The sequence below is a fragment of the Nymphalis io genome, chromosome 14 (assembly GCF_905147045.1).
Source record: "Nymphalis io chromosome 14, ilAglIoxx1.1, whole genome shotgun sequence".
Taxonomy (NCBI): domain Eukaryota; kingdom Metazoa; phylum Arthropoda; class Insecta; order Lepidoptera; family Nymphalidae; genus Nymphalis; species Nymphalis io.
Window position 1 is genome coordinate 6,497,603 of NC_065901.1, and position 14,719 is coordinate 6,512,321.

Here is a 14,719-nt window from a genome sequence, read left to right on the forward strand (position 1 = left end):
GACGACGTGTTAGCATAGAACGGTAAAATATGAATTTTATCAATGTAAAGCACGGTAAATAAAACCGTTAATAGTGTCGAAGAAATACCAAATATGGGCACTACCATTAGGTAGAATAAAAGGAGACTTTAAGGACAAAGTTGAGTTAATTTAAAATAAATGTTGGTGTTTCATATATAAATACAATAAAATAAAAATTAAATTGGATTGGTGTCCAGTATTAACGCAATAAAAGTGTTAACAAAGGTGAACAACGTGAGGAAAAACAATATCAGCGTACAGCCAACCATTGTCATCGTTGGCAGTTCGAATATACCATATATATTTAAATTTATATATAATATTTCATAAATATTGTTCGAAAAAATACTATCGACTTCGAAAGTCGAAAAAAAGAATACGTTTAAAACACGCGGAGAAAAGTATGCTGTGATCAAATAAAAAAGTTACTCCAGGTACGATTACTTTCGATCTTATAATTTATCTCAGGGGAAATTCGCTCTGACTTTCATACATATTGCTGTTTTTTTGGCTATTTACTATCTGAATTATTTACGATATTTTATATTTTAGTCTATAATTAAACTACCATAGCATACCTTTCCGCTTTTAACCAAAAGAGTAATATGTCTTTTAATTACTGATAAAAAGTAAGTAACTGTATTTTCATTGTGAAAATAATTATTAATTACATTCTTAGATAGCATGGAAAGACATGAGGAAATTAAATAACAAACATTTTGTATAAAAATAACGGCAATGTCACGCTGGGCTGAGGCCATATTTCCTCATAATATAAAGCTTATTCTTAGATATCCCATCTTAGATAGCCCACTTTTTAGCGCCTACATATCACAAAATTTCATCTGATACATGCCATACGTCCTAGTTACCAAAATGTATTCTTCTTGATCGCAAAGCTCGACATATAAACACATTAATACATAGTTGTATCTGGATTGGAAGGCAAAGATCTACCGACCCGCATTGTAGCTGCATAGTGAATAAGATACTCTTTCGTCAAGAGTAGCTTAAAGATACTTTAATTTACTACACTCAATATACATAGCAGCTATACTTCTTTGGATATACTCATAACCAAGCGAAAGTAAAACAAATCTAAATATATACGAATATACCATATGTCACAACATAAAAATCGCCTTCTGACATGGAACATATTCGCAAACTATATATATTTACAAAATACGATAAATTAACAAATTTTGTGTAATTAGTATACTACTATATTTAATTACAAAATATAATAATCTAGTTTCAAAACAATTTATTTCAACACATAATTTTTATTTATTTCCTTTTGAAATATTATATAAACTTTGATCTCTTATGTATTTTAGATGAGGTTGAGCATTGTCAGTAAGTCAGTCAGACATTTGCATAATTGCAAGAGAGAAAAAAAGACGTGACGACATCTAACCGCTCTTTGATAAAATGTATTAGTTTTGTTATATAAGAGAATGACATTGTTGAAGAATAAATAAATTAAAAAAATCAATAAACATTACAAGAGGTTTTTTATTTTATCTTATTGGTTAATTAGTTTTATTTTTAATGAAAGAATAATAATACATTATTATTAGAATAAAAAGCATTTAAGCTTAAAAAATCTACTGATAAAAATGTTTACTTCATAAGCGTTGTTCAAAACCACTTAGCTAAAGTTTTATAAGTAACAAAAGTATGTTACTGGATGTCTGGTTTCTATCTACCGGGCAGATGAATACAGCTACGTTGGAAGCTACAGACCTAGTTTCAACAAAGCTTTCATTCTACTGTACCTATAACGTTGAGTATATTACATACAAGCTCTGAGAGAAAACCACATGTTAATTGATTTTCGAGTTTAAATTGAATTTCAACTGAAGTGCATTTAATATTGACATCTGAAAGAGCTTAGTACATTAACAAATGTTTATATCTCATCAACTTTTTTTGTAGATTATTACTTAAGTTAAATTCAAACACAGAAATTGTTTATTTCAATCAGCAATACTTAGTAGTTCCCAATGTTGGTGGCGCATTGGCGATGTAATGGATGGTTTATTCAACAGTTTGCTCACTTGCCAGCACCCTTAACTAATATGACAAAAATAAATAATGATAGTTAGGAATAATTGGTGAGTTATCAATTGAATCATAAACTCACACAAAAATACAGCACACACACAACGACAAGAGGGATTCGAGTAAATAATACATCAGTGAGATAATTACCTAGTTTTAACAAGCATCCTCACTCGATAATTACAGTTTTATTGATAGTGTTTTTTAAACAAATAATATATATAATTTTGTATGGCATTCGTTTTTAAATTGCAATTTTCGCTCGTATACATACATACCTCTGTTTTATTATTATTATTATTATTATAATATTATTATTATTAACGAATTAATATTATTATTATTTACTTTTAATTTATCTTCTGTAGAAGATTGCATTTCACAACGGCTAAACACTTTAACAATATTTCAATTGTTAAATATAAACAAGAAAAATTAAAACAATTTCGCGTAATGTTTTAATTTCCGTGTCAACTTGTATTATTTTATCGTTCTTAATATAAATAAGGCGCGCCGTTATGACACGAAACTCCGCGTGTTACAATTACACCAATCGTTAAATATAACGTGTGTGTTTGAATATTTTTTCCATTATTTTCTACATTAAATTACAGCTCGTTAAAAATGCAATGTAATGTAATGTCGTGAAATAATTACATTTTACACAAATAATGTATAATAATGTTATTCTCTATTATATATTATCTGATTATTACATAGGTATAGAGATTTTAATAGAAGCAAATTAAAAAGATGTACAATATTAAATTGTTGGATTGTTGAACCTAATGCTAAAACGTCAATGTTACATCAACGGTAAAGCAGCTTTATAGCAGTGGTATCATAATTCTGCTGTAATTATTCACACTAGGATGGTTGCTATGATAGATTGTATACATAGATCCACTGGGATTTAAGCTTTAAAAATACTTTCAGTGAGATAAAAACATAAAAGTATTTCAAACTAGTTAAACTGGTAAAATTTCGAGTAACTCGAAGTTAAGTAGTATGTTTCTTATAGTTTGTAGACGTCAATTTAAAAGATAGCTTTCGAAAAATCGAACCCCAGAGAAACTTGGGTAGCCACAAAAATATAAATAACGCATGTTCCATGTTTAAAAATTGATATGTATGTTCGTTTGCTTTATTAGAATCTGCTAAAATGTTGTCAACGAAATTCATATAAGAAAATGGGTGGCTGTGACGTCAATATACCAAATGTGAAAAGTAAACAGAATAATTTTAAATTTAGATCCAATTAATTTAAAGGCTTGTTACAATCAAATATTATTCTTTATTATACAAACATTCACTGTGTTGTGTTTTAGTGCGAATGAACGGTAATCCGACACGACTGGAAAGATCTGGCGCAGGACCAACTGCTTGAAGTATTTTCCAAGACACGGGAGCCTAACATTGCTAACTTCTTAACTATGGACGAGTACTGAAATTTTCGTGATAGAAAAACATATTGACAAAAAATGAGTACTTTACACGATATAAGTAATAAACTTGGTATTTGAAATTGATAGTTAAAATCGAAAGATTAACGCTATATAAAAACGTAATAGCCTAAAATTGCTCCATTGCTAAGCAACGACCTCAACTCCTCTGAAAGAGAATTTTAGAACTTATTCCACCACCCCACTCCTATGGTTAACCTCATTTAATTTGTATATATTTTAATTAATTTATTATTATTATAATTATCACTAAAGTAAACTAGCCCGATGGAGTTAACAAAAAAACTAATTGATTACCAGTTTTGTTTTTCATTATTTTTGCAGTTTTAATAAGAATTAATAAGGGATTTTACAGTCAAGTAATAAGCATATTTAAAAAAAATTTTGTTTCAACGAAAAATACGTTTAAAAATTAGTAATTTTTCTTCGAAAACCCTAACCATTATTTACATAAACAGTATCTTCGAGTAATGATCTCATTAATGAAATCGTTTGTTTAAATTAAAACATTTACGAATACCGAAATATTATTTAATATTTGCTTCATTTTTCACCTAAGCCAAACAGATGTATCAATTAATGAAAATATAATTATATACTCTTATGTAATATATTGTTTCTAGGTAATAGTAAGGTGAATATATAATATAAAAATATGGAAAGGATTTGAAAGACCTTTAAGGCTGATCGCCTGCCTAAAGGTAACCATGGGAAGGCTTTTGCTTGCGGGTTGGTTTTACCGAATCATACGCGTAGAGGCCCGTTCAGATGCTTATATAAAAAATCGTTATTATGTATCAGTATACGATCATTTTTTTCTTTCAAGGTCTTTTCTATATGTCAAATATGACTTCAAAACTTAAAAAACGTAAGCTATGTACGTCTTTAAATTATTCCCCGTAGGCGATTCTACCATTCGTTAATAAAACTAATGCTTTCTTAATTATAGTAACCGGATGCTCTATATCATATTATTATTAAACATAAACAACAATTAAACATATAATACAAAATAAACTCAAAATGTTTGTATCTATACTTATAATAAAATTGTAACAGGCCGATGTCTGTACATTAAAGATACTGAAAAAGAAACTAATATCCCCCATATTATTATTCTTTATTAGAGCAACAAAAAGAAAGGCAAAAAAAAGTTTTTAGAATTTTTGTCCGTCTGTCTGGCTGAATGTTTGTATCCACATCACAAAAAACTACTGCATGTGGTTTTCACCGATGTATTGCTAAAGGTCTAATTAAACTGGCATTAAAATGCCAGAATCTACCTGCGTTAAACCGCAGGTAAATATTTTATTCTGATTGTTTCAAGTTTAGTGTGACCTGGATCACACGTTATTTAATAAACTTAATGCTGAATGAACAGATTTCGAGGAACCTAACGCCGCACATACATTAGAAGCTACAATTAAAAAGAAGAATGTACATAAAGAATCTATTGCTAGGTGGCTTTTCCTATTTGTACATATAATAACTCTGTAACTGATCGCTGTCTGTACATGGAAGATATTTGAGTAAGAGTATTATCGGGTATCTTTATCAACGCAATAGAACCCAAAACAATGATTGTTAGAATTTTTGTCTGTTTATCTGTTTGTCTGTGCATTTGTACACGCTAATCTTAGGAACAGCTAAGCGCATTTTTATAATGTATGGAAGCTTACTTCACTTAAAATTTAGTGTTTGTTTTATTTCAATCGGTTCATAAATAATAAAGTTACGTCAATTTAATGTATCACGTCGAACATTTATTCGATAAAAATGCTATAAAATAACTGTTCTGTTGAATTAGCTAAAACTTTAGCTACCTTTAAATGGTAGTCGGTAAAATGATGACGATTGAAAGTTTATAGGAACAAAACAAAGTTGAAAAATTGGAATAGTCGGTTAATGCGCCCACGCGTCTATCTTTTAAGTATGACTCACTAAAATCTTCCGTATGATAATCAAATTTGTTCTAGAATAATGCATTACTTGCAAAGTCGTTTTTATAAACATGACATTAATCCTTATAAAAGATATCGAGATAAGAGCATAGACAGTTTTTAGTACTTATATTATAGTTTTGACATATTTAAACAGGTACTTGAGTAGGTTGTTTAAAAATACTTATACATACATAAGTATTTGTTTTCGGCTTGTATATAACTCTGTAAATTAAAATTTATGGTTTTAGTAGGTATTCCGTTTCGTCGTAGCATAACATATATTTTCATGGCTTTGTTAAATTTATACTTAGTTGGTTAGTTGATAATAAGTACTAATTTAAAAACAATCAGATTTAAATTTATATTTTAGTTTTAAAAGGACCCAATTTCCTGTGAAGGTGTCGTTTGCAGTCACAATAAATAAAGCACAGGGAAAGACATTCAAGAAAGTCGGAAAAGATTTAAGAGAATGTTGTTTTTCTAATGGCCAATTGTATGTTGCCCTCTGTAGATCCGGGTGCGGCAAAAACCAATAAATACTAATATCCTACGAAAATGAAACTAAAAATGTTGAACCTATATACTGAAATATTATGAGCTGCTTTTAGTGATTTCTGTAAGTTATATGCGGATGAAACCGCGGGCACAGCTAGTAGCATAATATAATAATAATTATTATTTTTTATAAAGGTGACATTCGCATTATAACCTCAAAGATGTTACTTTTCTGTTGATATTTTTCTATAGCATAATATTTCATGTTATAATAATATTACGTTCTCTAGAAATGCGTAAGGAATCATGTCTATCTGCTGATTACATTCGCTACGAAATCTCGCATTCTGTTCAATTTTTTGAGGACTGAGTGTTTCTTTTGTCAGCTAATCGTACCCAATGTGAAATCACGTGCTCTCTAGAAACTCATGAGGGAAGACACTTGGGCTTGTCTGTTGACCGTAAACGCCATTAAATATCACGGTTGTAGGAGACAGATGAGTAGTATGATTTGCACTTATCGATTACTCACAGTCGCTACTGTGATAGACAGGAAATTACTGCTCATTACCTGGAAGAAAGACAGGAGTCATATATAAGAAATCTGGCAAACACAATCCAGTGAGATCCGAACGGTACAGATAGAACAAGACCAGATGCGCCATGTCGTTCTTAGACTCTCTATTAGCGTTGATGAAGCTTCGGTGGTATATGATCCCGAAGAGTTGTTGTGGATAGAAAAAGAAAATAATGGGTTTTATTATGTCCCAATAATAAAGTATACCAATATACCCATCTTGGCTCAATGAATGAAATATATGCGCATTTCCGTGCCTTGAATTGGCATGGAGAACCCAAAGAAATGTGTTGTTAATTTGGCAAAGTTCATCTAGACAGAATACAAGAACTACTAGAACCTTTGAGAGGTGGCACAAAAATAAACACTGTTAACCTACCCGTCCCAAGACAATTTTATTAGTATTTAAGTCTCGACTGTCTCTGCAAAAATAAAAAAAATATATACTTGATTCTATATTCCACGCATAGGAAGTTGCGGGCAAAACTTAGTAATATAATATCACAAATTAATGGTATATTGCGATTTTGCTTCAAAATATAATGCGTAGCAAATATTATATATTGCTTGGGAACATATATTAAAACAAACAACCTTAACCATATGTATAACACTATACATGTCTATTAGGGTATTATGATAATTATATACACCTTATGTAACGCTCACAGGCATTGCAGTCTGGCGCGCTTGGCTAGCACTGCATTTAATTGAGGGCCTGCCCCCACATTGTTTCGCTCTGACGCCTGCTCTCAAGCCCGCTGAAAGGAAACTGCTACACCGAGGAAAATTTCCCGTGTCGGAGGGTGGCAGTCTTTTATTTGGAAATTACATTTAGAACCGTCAGACTGAAAAGTGCTGTATTGAAGTCTATACAGTTTGCTGATATTAGTTACAGAGTTATTTCTCGTATATGATGTATATGAATTGTCGTTACAATGCTACGAACGTAGATCTTCGTCGCAGAGCTACGTTATGTAACTCCTAGAATTTCGTATTCGCGTCGCATGAAGTTTGCATTTAAAATTGCTTAGTTTAATTTTGACTTATGATGTTGTATGCTCGTCCAAACTTTTTTTTAAATTCTTCATGATATTAACTTAAATGTATTTTTTATAGTAGAGATTGGCGAACGAACATATGGGCCAACTAATGGTAAGTGGTCACCAACGCCCATACACGATATATTAACTATCGCTTTCATCGCTAATGCGCTGCTAACCTTGGGAACCAAGATGTTATGTCCCTTGTGCCTGTAAAGACACTAGTTCACTCACTATTTAAACTGGAATACAACAATAACAAGTACTGCTGTTTTGCGGTAGAATTTCTAATTAGTGAGTGATGCCTACCCAGACAAGCTTGCACTAAACCCTACCCCCCCCCGTAAGTATTTATTTATAAGCCTAAAACAAAATGAATGAAAAAATCAAAAAACTGAATTTATGGCAAAAAAAATCCAAGTGATGTCTACAATGTTTAAAGTACACACAAGAGGAAAGATCCCCTCGAAGGAAGCGAGGAAATCCAAAGATCCCAGGAAATGCGGTATAAAGTTACGTCACTTGTACAAGTTGTACTTAAGCGTATGTCATGGAGAATACGTTGACTAGTTTGTTTTTTCGTTTGTTTAGTGTAGCCTTCGATAAAAAGTTTCTATTTAAAGTTTGACTACTTTTGAAGTTAAACGATAAGATTTGAAAACTCCTGTCATCATGGTACGCTTGCAAGTGTTAGTATTTGGTGTCATTGAATAAATTCGTAATAAACAACAGATTAGGAATAACGAAAATATATACGTTATATGTAGGAACATTTATTGAATTTAATACATTCAATAACATAATTTAAAAATAAATTGATATATGATCGCTTGAAGGTCATCCTGAAGTCTTACGAGTATAACGTTGATTGTAGTAATTTATAATAAATATTTCAAGAATATCTCATTTTTGTTGCATAAACAATTGTTGTATAAATAAATAAATATACATTTAAAATAATTAAAAAATAGATAGCAGTAACTGTGTATTAAAAACAAATTATTTTACTTACATAATTAAGTATAAACTTATGAAATTAATCAAACTTATAAACAAATACTTTTTTCTTTCCTATTTAAAGTATTTTTAATATGCTTATATCCAACTAATATAACGAAAATAGTTAACCCATCCCTGTATTCCGAATGTAACGTGATCTATGTGAACGAACAGTAAATAAGCGATAAAACAGTATAAATTACGAATGTTCACTGTAATTGGGTAAACAATAAAATGCTACAATGCAATTAAAACATCCGTTTGGCAAAACATGCTGTAATCCGAATGGGCGAAGATTTATTTTTATGATACTGTAACAAATTCCTTTGAACGTTTCTCTTCAAAATTATTGTCGTTGAACATTCTTTGTTTCAATATCCACCAGAAATTCTTGTAAAGATTATATAAAGAAATAATGATATACATTAGCTGTGAATCTATCTTTTATAGGTTGTTTTTATATAAAATAGGACTAAAATTGGGCTAAAATAGTAAGGATAAAAAAAAAAAGATTCCGCGGCAGGCCTAAGAAGCGCTGGCTCGATGTTATGAGGGACGATATGAGAGAGCACGATCTCACTAAGGAGGACGCTTTAGATCGGGCAAAGTGGAGGCATAGATGCAAGAAAGCGGACCCTGGCGTTACTAGGCCGGGAAAACGCTAGGCAGAAGAAGAAGAAGAGATATTTTTAAAAACTTTTGATCAGTTCATCATCAATAATAATAGCAAACTCACGGAACCACTATACAAGTGAAAATATCTAAATATATTTAATCCTAAATGCATGTTTTGAAATACATTTATTAAATTTTGATACATAACACATACTCATACATAGTCAAAGTGAAACCTAACATAAACTTTGAAACGTAAAAATCCAATATAAAAAATAGCCTGGAGGCAATTGTTTCAAACCCTTGTGTTTTTATCTTTAAATTCGCTTATCGTATAATGACTTTTTGCTGACTAAATTCCCTTTATTTAGCAATATATTGTACAATTTATGACAATTGCGTACTTATATGAATAACGACAGTGCTAGCAACATTTAGTTGTAATTCAAATGAAATTTCAAATCTAATTGAAATAAATAAAGTATTTTCATATAATTCTTATTAAAATATAAGTATAATATAATGTTATTATTTTATGTTATTTATAGCTTACATTTTCTAGGGTTTTTCTTACAAGGAGTCTTGGTAATAGACGTGGGAAGCCTGCGTTATAATACTCCCTTGCCTATGTGAGTATGCTTGTTAATTGAAATAAAAATTAATGAATACAAACGAATTCACAGGTGTCCTGGATACGAAAACGTGATCTACACATCCTCACTGTGGGTGTGCACACATACAGTAGCGACGCGCGATTCGCCGCACTACACACCGACGGTTCTGATGAATGGACGTTGAGAGTAGCGCATGCGCAACCAAGAGATTCTGGTGCCTATGAGTGCCAAGTATCGACGGAGCCAAAAATTAGCTTGTCCTTCTGGCTAACTGTTGTAGGTATGTACTAAGAATATTTGATTATTAGCACCATAATGCTAGATTTAATTTAAAAAAGTAATCAAATATCATTAAAAACGAAAAATTAAAGTTGTATATTCATGCTGTTTCTCGATTCAAAGTGTGCCGACCTATACATTCATTTGTTACAGCAAGTTAGCATTTTTGATTTGTTTGTACACTGTTCCTTGCACGCGAACACGCTCAAGAGTCACTATCCGAACTTCGCCTCTAACGCACGTGTAATCCTAATTTAGATCGTTATTAAATATAGTTCACATATATCGGAGTACTTGTTCTTTTACTTCACACTTACAACAACGAACAATAGACAAAAATGCTTCATCTAAATTTTAAACATAGAGACGGACTTAAGCTAATCTTTGTGTGTACGGCATTGCAGTCGTATCGTCACCAATCTGTGCATACACTAAAACGGCGTTGCAGCCGCACCAAAGACACACAGTCGGCGTCGAGCCGCAAAGTTTCTGACATTGATTAGCTAACCAGAAATCATAGTACAGAACGGCAATATTCTAAAGATGTTGACGTATGTTTTAAAAATAATCAATTTATAACATTAATTTTACCATTAAGCAAAACAAAAGTGTTATATACCTACTAAGTCTATGGACTATGGCGAGAGCTTATTAGATCTTCCTTCCGCTCCTACTGCGCAGTATCCTGTGACAAGAGAAAGGAAGGCTACCTGAGACAGCGACGTGAAGTACTTTTTTAATTTCAATTGGTTATATTTGAATTTTCAAATATAACTAATTGAATTCGAAAATACTTTAGTGACTTTTCTTTCTCATATATCATTTAATAAGTAAATAATTTCATACTATTGAAAAATTAGTATGTTATATTGTGTAATAAGTATAAAAATTATTTACTTAATAGTGCGACTAAGACCAGCAAAATGATTTAAGAAACAAATAAAATAAAATCCTCCAGACCGGTTCCGACCGATTCGGCCACGGTGGCCAATTTCAAGAGAGATTAGCCAACTGCGCAGGATATATTATAGTCCACGAGTGTTTGCGCAAACACAGGTGCACTCTCTATTCCCTAACTCTTATAAACCGATGGGACAGCAATCCGACATGACTGCAAAGAGTTCAGGTGCAGGACCAACAGCTTTACGTGCTTTTCAAATTACGGGAGTGTACAGACTACTAACTTCCAGTCTCCGGGCAGCTATTGAGAATTTTCGACAGAAAAAACCCAATAACTTTTTATTGGCCCGACGTGGGCTTTGAACCCAAGACCTCCATGTCTGCGGCCTTATATTTAGTCACTAGATCAACGAGGCTGTCAAATATTACGTAAATGAATATGTGGTTTTTCGCGGAAAGAAAAGTCTAGTAAGCTCCAACAGTTTTCTATTGTTATAAAAATAAAACGAAAGGGTTTCATAAAAAATCCCGATACATAGCCCTCGGCTATTTGTAAATAAAACTCATTTTTTTGTATCAATAACCTATTGCATTATAAGTATAAATAAAAGAAATGTAAAGATTAGAGGATTTTTCGTCCTATCGACATAAAATTATGCTTTTATGTTTTTGATCAGTTATAACGTTTGAAAATATAATGTAGCTTACATGCAATATTTTATTTTTAATTTTAAACTGGATTTATGTATAAAAAATTTAAAAAAATATTACCAATCATGCAAGTATTGTACAACACAAATGAAAATTGTATGCCTAGCAATCTAATTGACAACCCATACTAATTAAACTTTATTTTCTTGAATTTTGTCGATCGATTACTATAAAATATGCTGCTATTACTACTAAATAAGCTGATCTTCATATCTTTATTTTATTCTGCGAAATGAACAGAAATGCAGATGGTATTCAATTTCTATCAATATGGTTTGGTATTAGCATTATTTTGGATTTTGGTTGCAGTTTCAAAGGCCGAGATCCTGTCGGGACCAGAGCTGTTTGTGCGCGCCGGATCTGATATTAATTTAACATGCGTTGCAAGGCACGCACCCGATCCACCAAGGTATTTGTTTGTAAAATATTTTGAACATTTTAACATATTGTAAGCTTATAGTAAGTAATTACTTACTATAATAATATAAACATAGTGATGATAGAAGTGTATTTTAATAATTATTTATTAAACAAAAAACGGAAATGAAAGATATAATAAAACTATTTTCGTATAATTTATATATATTAAGACGCAATATTATTAGTGTTTTGAATTTCATAAAAATTATATTTTTATTACGTTAATATTTATTAAACTATATAATTATAGTTACGTTATAGTAATGAAAAGAGTTTACACTGATCTTCCATTTTTAAAATTTTAAAATTTACATGATTATATATTATAGTTATATAGTTTTTCTCTCAATTTTGTCAAAGTAGTTATACTTTATTAACAGTTCTATCAACAGCTTTATATACTGGTATCGGGGTGCTAATGTCGTAAACTACGCTCAACGCGGCGGCATTAGCGTGGAAACAGAACAGCGCACTCGCACAAGCCGTCTTCTGATCGCACGAGCGTCACCCAGAGACTCAGGAAATTATACATGCGCCCCAAGTAGTTCTGGTAACAAATTTTCAATTTATTAGCACATTATTTATTTTTTTGTTAATTCATTTTATAGTAATAATTAATATAGTTACATAACTGAAGTATTAAGCATCTAAAATATCATTAACAGTAATCTTAATACATAAATTCTAAACGAAATATTCAACTCTACTTAAAATTCGTCCTCAATATCTCTCTTCGCCGCAAGACAAAATACTCGTAAATTACAATTCAGTACTTAAATTTGCATCAAGATTTCGAGGTTAAACCACTCAGATATCACTCCTCTTAAAGGATGAGACAGATATTTTAATTAAGGTTTTATAAAGTAAAATGAAGGAATGAAATCTTATACTTCATCACATTAAATAGGGATCACCATATATTTGAACGTACGAACGTACAGCTACGATTACGATCAGTGTTTGTCGAATTAAGTATTATATACGTTTTAAGTTTTAGACCATACTTATAAAAACTACATTTATTGTTTTCAAATTGGTCGACAAGTTAGCAACTAAGCCTTATGGTAAGTGGCTTCCACTGCCGATGCCTTACATTATCAATGCACCTTGTGAACTGACCGACCTTGGGAATTAAGAGGTTGTGTCCCCTGTGCCCGTAATTGCGCTAGCTTATTTACCCTTCAAACTGAAACATAGCAATACTATTCGGCGTATATGTTGAGACGGTAACTATTCAGAGCGCCTTGAACAAAGTAGAAATTTAGGACACCAAGTATTATATTTAGTTTAAATTTATATAAGAAATTTAGGCAGATTGACCTGCCTGGTTGAGTTACCTGATAGTATGAGTGACACTTATAGAAATATAAGTCAAATCTAACAAAACATACCTTACGGGATTTTAAAGACAAGTGATTAAAATCCGCTAAGACGGTTCTTCACAAAGACCACTGTTAAAATATATAATATAATTTTACAAGTAAACGAAATAATACAATGAATTTTTTGACAGATTCTGCGTCCGTGGTTGTACACGTCCTGAACGGCGAACGACCGGCTGCCATGCAAAGCAACGCTTACCAAACCACGCCAACCAATATTCTTATATATTTAATTATAATTATTCTAAGAAATCACAGACTTGACAATATTATAGACACTTTTGTTAAAGTGTACACGTTCTTCTTTAATTTTCGAATTAAACTTCAATCCATTCGACTTATATCCAGATGACCTGCAAATTTAGAACTAATTGTAAAGGCATAAAATGCATTATACGTTTTAAAGTTAACTTAGTTATGAAAAAAACGAATTACTATAATATTTACCGTCTGATTAACTTAGATTATATGAAAATACTGATTGATGTTGTAATTTAAAATAATTATTATAAAACTAATACGACTAGATTAATTTTGTTATTTTGTTTTATTTAATTGTAAAAATATTTCGTGTTTTAAATTTTCAATGAGGAACTTGTTAACTTTAATTTTCTAATCTAATTTTATTTAATTATATTTAATTTAGGGATCGCAATATTTAACGATATATCAACAAAACTAATCTTGACGTATCGTTTAGATAAGCAATTAACGTTAGAATAAATAATAGAATAGTCTCAGTAAACTCTTATAATAAGTGTAAAACAGTTTATTTAATTATTACAGTAGTTTTTTAAACATAAATTAAACACATTACATCTACATAAATTAAATATTAAATCCCGCTTTTGTAAAAAAAGTCAGATCATGTATGGGCGAATGATACTTCATATCAAATGGAAATATAGAGGAAATATGCTTTACTCAACTAGTATTCTTAATTGCCATTTATTTTGAATGAATTTAAATAAACGACAATTTCAATATTCAAGTGTATTTTCAAAGATGATGTCAAATGTGGAAACGGAAAAGATCAAAAGCTTTATTTTTGATGTTCCTTTCTACCTGCTTCGTTATTATCCTGAAAATGTTTTTTGTCGAAAGTGCTGCTTGAATAGCATTAAATGTCTTTTGACTCCTTTGTGGATAAGTGTATGGATTATAATAACATTAAAATAAATGTAGAAAAG

The 14,719-nt window shown here is 31.0% G+C and overlaps 1 protein-coding gene across 1 annotated transcript in view; it reads left to right on the forward strand.

The window, feature by feature from the left end:
• LOC126773410 (hemicentin-2-like) overlaps positions 1–13,881 on the forward strand; it is an 82,908-nt gene extending 69,027 nt beyond the window's left edge. The window contains exons 3-6 of the mRNA XM_050494354.1: positions 9,907–10,117; positions 12,037–12,136; positions 12,528–12,697; positions 13,661–13,881. Of these exons, the coding sequence (XP_050350311.1) occupies positions 9,907–10,117; positions 12,037–12,136; positions 12,528–12,697; positions 13,661–13,881 (702 nt within the window). The remainder of the gene's footprint in view (positions 1–9,906; positions 10,118–12,036; positions 12,137–12,527; positions 12,698–13,660) is intronic.
• The last annotated feature ends 838 nt before the right edge of the window (positions 13,882–14,719 follow it).